This window comes from Oncorhynchus masou, chromosome 22, assembly GCF_036934945.1.
Source record: "Oncorhynchus masou masou isolate Uvic2021 chromosome 22, UVic_Omas_1.1, whole genome shotgun sequence".
In the NCBI taxonomy this organism is placed as follows: domain Eukaryota; kingdom Metazoa; phylum Chordata; class Actinopteri; order Salmoniformes; family Salmonidae; genus Oncorhynchus; species Oncorhynchus masou.
In genome coordinates this window covers 27,641,407-27,648,614 of record NC_088233.1, presented here as the reverse complement: position 1 = coordinate 27,648,614, position 7,208 = coordinate 27,641,407, and the positions used below count along the sequence as shown (strand labels likewise).

The following is a 7,208-nucleotide window of genomic DNA, read 5'->3' as shown; positions in this document are numbered from 1 at the left end:
CAGCGGTATCACTGAGGAAGAAAGAACAGAAGGCGACAGGAGTGAAGAAAGGAATCTGCCTGCTGGACAACAACAACAACATTGACAGTACCTTCAAATATGGTACAAAAAATATAATTAATCATTTTAACATGACATGTTTTGCCTCATGTAAAGTGTTTAATAATAGTTATGTAAATGGTAGATACGTGACGGCAACAACAACAAATATCCATTATCAACCCATCCCACTTTACTTAAGCTTGCTAGCTAACGTTATGCTAGCTCTCGAAAACCCTTCCTAAAGGGGTTTCAGTGGTTACGTTCGCCCGCATTTAGCTCCATGTGAACCACAATTTAGGAAAGGCAATCATCGATTTCAAACCTGTTTTCGAAACATATTCTGATATTCCCCTTATCTTTTATATCAGGAAGAGTCTTTCAAATAAAAATCATAGCTATAATTAAAATCTAATTTGATTTATCACATGCGCCGAATATAAGAGGTGTATCCCTTACAGTGAAATGCTTACTTACAAGCCCAATAACAATGCTTTAAGAAGTTAAGAAAAACGTGTTAAGTAAAACGTAGATAAGTAAAATAAATAAATAAAAGTAACAAATAATTCAACAGCAGCAGTAAGAATAGTGAGGCTATATATCAAATCAAATGTATTTATTTATTTAGCCCTTCGTACACCAGCTGATATCTCAAAGTGCTGTACAGAAACTCAGCCTAAAACCCCAAACAGCAAGCAATGCAGGTGTAGAAGCACGGTGGCTAGGAAAAACTCCAGAGAAATGCCAAAACCTAGGAAGAAACCTAGAGCGGAACCAGGCCGTGGCCAGTCCTCTTCTGGCTGTGCCAGGTGGAGATTATAACGGAACATGGCCAAGATGTTCAAATGTTCATAAATGACCAGCATGGTCAAATAATAATAAGGCAGAACAGTTGAAACTAGAGCAGCAGCACGGCCAGGTGGACTGGGGACAGCAAGGAGTCATCATGTCAGGTAGTCCTGAGGCATGGTCCTAGAGCTCAGGTCCTCCGAGAGAGAGAGAAAGAAAGAGAGAATTAGAGAGAGCACACTTAAATTCACACAGGACACTGAATAGGACAGGAGAAGTACTCCAGATATAACAAACTGACCCTAGCCCCCCGACACAAACTACTGAAGCATAAATACTGGAGGCTGAGACAGGAGGGGTCAGGAGACACTGTGGCCCCATCCGAGGACACCCATCCGAGGACACATAGGGGATTACCATTACAGAGTCAATGTGCGGGGCACCGGTTAGTCGAGGTAATTGAGGTAATATGTAGAGTTAAAGTGACTATGCATAGATCGTAGCCGCAGTGTAAAAGAGGGGTCTGGGTAGCCCTTTGATGAGCTGTTCAGAAGTCTTATGGCTTGGGGGTATAAGCCTTTTGGACCTAGACTTGGCGCTCCGGTACCGTTTGCCGTGCTGTAACAGAGAGAACAGTCTATGACTAGGGTGGCTGGAGTCTTTGACAATTTTTAGGGCCTTCCTCTGACACCGCCTGGTATAGAGGTCCTGGATGGCGGGAGGCTTGGTCCCAGTGATGTACTGGGCCGTACGCACTACCCTCTGTAGCTTTTGAGGATCTGAGGACCCATGCCAAATCTTTTCAGTCTCCTGAGGAGGAATAGGCTTTGCGTGCCTTCTTCACAACTGTCGTAGTGTGTTTGGACCATGATAGTTTGTTGATGTGGACATCAAGGAACTTGAAGTTCTCAACCTGCTCCACTGCAGCCCTGTCAATGAGAATGGGGTGTGCTCTGTCCTCCTTTTCCTTTTTTTATTTTTTTTATTAAATTTTTACCCCCCTTTTCGTGGTATCCAATTGTTAGTAATTACTATCTTGTCTCATTGCTACAACTCCCGTACGGGCTCGGGAGAGACGAAGGTCGAAAGCCATGCATCCTCTGAAACACAACCCAACCAAGCCGCACTGCTTCTTAACACAGCGCGCCTCCAACCCAGAAGCCAGCCGCATCAATGTGTCGGAGGAAACACCGTGCACCTGGCTACCTTGGTTAGCTTGCACTGCGCCAGGCCCGCCACAGGAGTCGCTGGTGCGCGATGAGACAAGGATATCCCTACCGGCATAGCCCGGACGACGCTAGGCCAATTGTGTGTCGCTCCACGGGCTCCCCGGTCGCGGCCGACTGCGACAGAGCCTGGGCGCGAACCCAGAGTCTCTGGTGGCGTAGTGGTCTAGGACACTGCATCGCAGCGCTAGCTGTGCCACCAGAGACTCTGGGTTCGTGCCCGGGAGGCCCCTTTCCAGTAGTCCACAATCATCTCCTTTGTCTTGATCATGTTCAGGGAGAGGTTGTTGTCCTGGCACCACACGACCAGGTATCTGACCTCCTCCTTATAGGCTGTCTCATCCTTGTTGTTGATCAGGCCTACCACTTGTGTCATCGGCAAACTTGATGATGGTGTTGGCGTCGTGCCTGGCCATGCAGTCTGGAAGTACAGGAGGGGACTGAGCACACACCCCTGAGGGGCCCTGTGTTGATGATCAGTGTGGCAGATGTGTTACCTACCCTTACCACCTGGGGGCGGCCTGTCAGGAAGCCCAGGATCCAGTTGCAGAGGGAGGTGTTTAGTGCCAGGGTCCTTAGCTTAGTGGTGAACTTTGAGGGCACTATGGTGTTGGAACGATGAGCTGTCGTCAATGAATAGTATTCTCACATAGGTGTTCCTTTTGTCCAAGTGGGAAAGGGCAGTGTTGAGTGCAATAGATATGGCATCATCTGTGGATCTGTTGGGGCGGTATACAAATTGGAGTGGGTATAGGGTTTCTGGGATAATGGTGTTGATGTGAGCCATGACCAGCCTTTCAAAGCACGTCATGGCTACAGATGTGAGTGCTACGGGTCGGTAGTCATTTAGGCAGGTTACCTTAGTGTTCTTGGGCAGTTTTGTAGCAGTTTTGCACAGATCCACAATTTGTGTGCCTCCAGTTGACGAACTACACTTACACACAGGTGTTCGGAGCACGCTAGATACAGTAGCCAATTATCACAGTTGGCCGACTATGTCTTCCGTCTGTTTTCCATAAACCAGCGATGTTACATGTGGATATGGCCATGTGGGAACACTAACCCTATAAAGGTGTGTAGGAATTTAAGCTTTTGTTTTTTGTAAATGTATTTATTTCTGAAGATATATTGCTTATATTTCCAAAAACATACCGCAAGCGATGCATGTTAATGTTTAGAGCAAGCTTCAAGGCTCTTAACAAAACTTCCCCAGTCAGAAGATAATATCATCAATAGTCGCTAAAGTGGTTAGCTTCTATGAATGTGGTAACATTTATGCTAACTGTTGACTGTCTTGAGGGTCTTGGTCAGATGAGCGTGCTAAAGCTGCTTGCTAAAGCATAAAGATTTTGTGCTGTTTTATTTTCTCCCCTAAACAGGCAGAAGTTGAGGAGACACTAAAGAGAATTCAAACTCACAAAGGTGTAATTGGAACAATAGTTGTTAATGCCGAGGGTAAGCAATACAATCCCATGCCTATATTCTCTTATAGGAGCTGTACCTATAGCCGCAAATATGTGGAGACAATTTTACACTTTAGACATACAATTTGAATGTATCTAGCAGGCTAACTAATCAGTACTACTCTCATCACCTCTACTAAAGTTGATGCTATGTGTTGGTCATTCTCAGGTATCCCAATCAGAACTACCTTAGACAACTCCACTACGGTGCAGTATGCTGGTCTGCTGCACCAGCTCACTATGAAAGCCAGGAGCACAGTCCGAGACATCGACCCTCAGAACGACCTGACCTTCCTCCGCATCCGCTCCAAGAAGCATGAGATCATGGTGGCACCTGGTGAGTGAAGCAGAGGTGGTTCAGGTTCTCGAGGGAGGCCCAGACACATGTGAACATCAATATATCTGACATATCGATATTGTGAACTATTTCATTAATTGTTTAAGGTAAAGTAAATGAAACAATTGCATTTAATAAAACACATTCAGTGAAATGTAATGAGACACATTCAGTGGTTTTACAGTTTGTTTTCTCCTCTCTTTCAGACAAGGAGTATCTATTGATAGTCATCCAGAACCCCAGTGAATAGCCCCAGGATGTTCCTGTGAGAGTCAGGCTGTAGCTCCTCACACACTGATCTTTCTCAAGAATATATGTTTTGTTTAGCTGAACCACACTTTTTGCTTTCTTTGTATTTTCTTTTTTGTCTACTTTTGAAACTCTGCAATATGATGCCTTACTCTATATACTGATTATCTTCCTTAGCCATTGTCGTCAATTCAAAACAATAAACAAGGATGTCATAACAATTGTATGTCTGGATGTCCGTTTTTTCCTGTTTCCGATGTCCACACATGTATGATATGATTTAAAATATATATATTTCACCAGGTAGGCCAGTTGAGAACAATTCTCATTTACAACTGCGACCTGGCCAAGATAAAGCAAAGCAGTGTGACAAACAACAACAACAACACAGTTACACATGGGATAAACAAACATACAGTCAATAACACAATAGAAAAAGTCTATGTACAGTGAGATTAGGGAGATAAAGGCAATAAATAGGCCATAGAGGTGAAATAATTGCAATTTAGCATTAACACTGGAGTGATAGCTGTGCAGATGATGATGTGCAAGTAGAGATACTGGGGTGCAAAAGAGCAAAGAAATAATATGGGGATGAGGTAGTTGGGCGTGATATTTACAGATGGGCTGTGTACAGGTACAGAGATTCGCAAGCCGCTCTGACGGCTGATGCTTAAAGTTGGAGAAGGAGATATGTTTCCAGCTTCAGTGATTTTTGCAATTCGTTCCAGTCATTGGCAGCAGAGAACTGGAAGGAAAGGCGGCCAAATGAGATGTTGGCTTTGGGTATCACCAGTGAAATATACCTGCTGGAGTGCATACTACGGGTGGGTGTTGCTATAGTGACCAGTGAGCTGAGATAATGCGGGGCCTTACCTAGCAAAATCTTATAGATGACCTGGAGCCAGTGGGTTTGGCGACGAATATGTAGCGAGGGCCAGCCAACGAGAGCATACAGGTTGCCGTGGAGGGTGGTATCTGGAGCTTTGGTGACAAATCAGATGGCACTGTGATAGACTACATCCAATTTGCTGAGTAGAGTGTTGGAGGCTATTTAGTAAATGACATCGCCAAAGTCAAGGATCGGTAGGATAGTCAGTTTTACGAGGGTATGTTTGGCAGCATGAGAAGGAGGCTTTGTTGCGAAATAGGAAGCCGATTCTAGATTTAATTTTGGATTGGAGATGCTTAATGTGAGTCTGAAAGGAGACTTTACAGTCTAACCAGACACCGAGGTATTTGTAGTTGTCCACATATAAGTCGGAACCGTCCAGAGTAGTGATGCTAGCCGGGCGGGCACGTGCGGGCAGCAATCGGTTGAAGAGCATGCATTTAGTTTTACTAGCATTTAAGAGCGGTTGGAGACAACGGAAGGAGTTTTGTATGGCATTGAAGCTCGTTTGGAGGTTTGTTAACACCGTGTCCAAAGAAGGGCCAGATGTATACAGAATGGTGTCGTCTGTGTAGAGGTGGATCAGAGAATCACCAGCAGCAAGAGCGACATCGTTGATATATATAGAGAAAATAGTCAGCCCGAGAATTGAACCCTGTGGCACCCCCATAGAGACTACCAGAGGTCCGGACAACAGGCCCTCTGATTTGACATCCTGAACTCTATCTGAAAAGTAGTTGGTGAACCAGGCGAGGCAGTCATTTGAGAAACCAAGGCTATTGAGTCTGCCGATAAGAATGCGGTGATTGACAGAGTTGAAGCCTTGGCCAGGTCGATGAAGATGGCTGCACAGTACTGTCTTTTATCGATGGAGGTCATGATATAGTTTAGGACCTTGAGTGTGGCTGAGGGGCACCCATGACCAGCTCGGAAACCAGATTGCATAGTGGAGAAGGTACGGTGGGATTCGAAATGGTCGGTGATCTGTTTAACTTGGCTTTCGAAGATTTTAGAATGGCAGGGCAGGATGGATGTAGGTCTATAACGGTTTGGGTCTAGAGTGTCTTCCCCTCTGCGGTAGCTTTCCAATTTTTGGGGATCTTAGACGATACAAAAGAGAGGTTGAACAGGCTCGTAATATGGGTTGCAACATTTTCGGCAGATCATTTTAGAAAGAGAGGGTCCAGATTGTCTAGCCCTGCTGATTTGTAGGGATCCAGATTCTGCAGCTCTTTCAGAACCTCCGCTGTCTGGATTTGGGTGAAGGAGAAGCAGGAGGGGGGCTTGGGCAAGTTTCTGTGGGGGGTGCAGAGCTCTTGAGTGGGGTAAGGGTAGCCAGGTGGAAAGCATGGCCAGCCGTTGAAAAATGCTTATTGACATGATCGATTATCGTAGATTTATCGGTGGTGACAGTTTTTCCTAGCCTCAGTACAGTGGGCAGCTGGGAGGAGGTGCTCTTATTCTCCATGGACTTTACAGTGTCCCATATTTTTGGGGAATTAGTGCTACAGGATGCAAATTTCTGTTTGAAAAAGCTAGCCTTAGCTTTGCTAACTGACTGTGTATATTGGTTCCTGACTTCCCTGAAAAGTTGCATATTGCGGGGGCTATTTGATGCTAATGCAGTACGCCACAGGATGTATTTGCACTTTTAAAGAGCAACCAGGCATCCTCGACTGACGGGATGAGGTCAATATCCTTCTAGGATACCCGGGCCAGGTCGATTAGAAAGGCCTGCTCACTGAAGTGTTTTAGGGAGCGTTTGACAGTGAGGGGTGGTCATTTGACTGTGGACCCATTACGGACGCAGGCAATGAGGCAGTGATTGCTGAGATCCTGGTTGAAGACAACAGAGGTGTATTTAGAGGGCAAATTGGCCAGGATGATATCTATGAGGGTGCCCATGGTTACGGATTTATGTTTGTACCTGGTAGGTTCCTTGATAATTTGTGTGAGATTGAGTGCATCTAGTTTAGATTGTAGGATGGCCGGGGTGCTAAGCATATCCCAGTTTAGGTCACCTAACAGTACGAACTCTGAAGATAGATGTGGGGCAATCAATTCACATATGGTGTCCAGGGCACCGCTGGGGGATGAGGGGGGTCTATAACAAGCAACCACAGTGAGATACTTATTTCTGGAAAGGTGGATTTTTAGAAGTATAAGCTCGAATTGTTTGGGCACAGACCTGGATAGTATGACAGAACTCTGCT

The 7,208-nt window shown here is 45.4% G+C and overlaps 1 protein-coding gene across 1 annotated transcript; it reads left to right on the top strand.

The window, feature by feature from the left end:
- Nucleotides 1–4,324, top strand: LOC135509273 (dynein light chain roadblock-type 2). Its single transcript, XM_064929787.1, has 4 exons — nt 1–102; nt 3,434–3,509; nt 3,687–3,854; nt 4,061–4,324. Exons 1-4 carry the CDS (start codon nt 100–102, stop codon nt 4,102–4,104), a joined length of 291 nt encoding a protein of 96 aa, XP_064785859.1. The 5' UTR covers nt 1–99; the 3' UTR covers nt 4,105–4,324.
- Nucleotides 4,325–7,208: the final 2,884 nt, after the last annotated feature.

Excerpts from the sequence above, each read along its gene's own strand:
- LOC135509273 (XM_064929787.1), top strand. Across the intron at positions 3,510-3,686 it reads AATAGTTGTTAATGCCGAGG|GTATCCCAATCAGAACTACC; the intron begins GTAAGCAATACA and ends GGTCATTCTCAG. Across the intron at positions 3,855-4,060 it reads TGAGATCATGGTGGCACCTG|ACAAGGAGTATCTATTGATA; the intron begins GTGAGTGAAGCA and ends CCTCTCTTTCAG.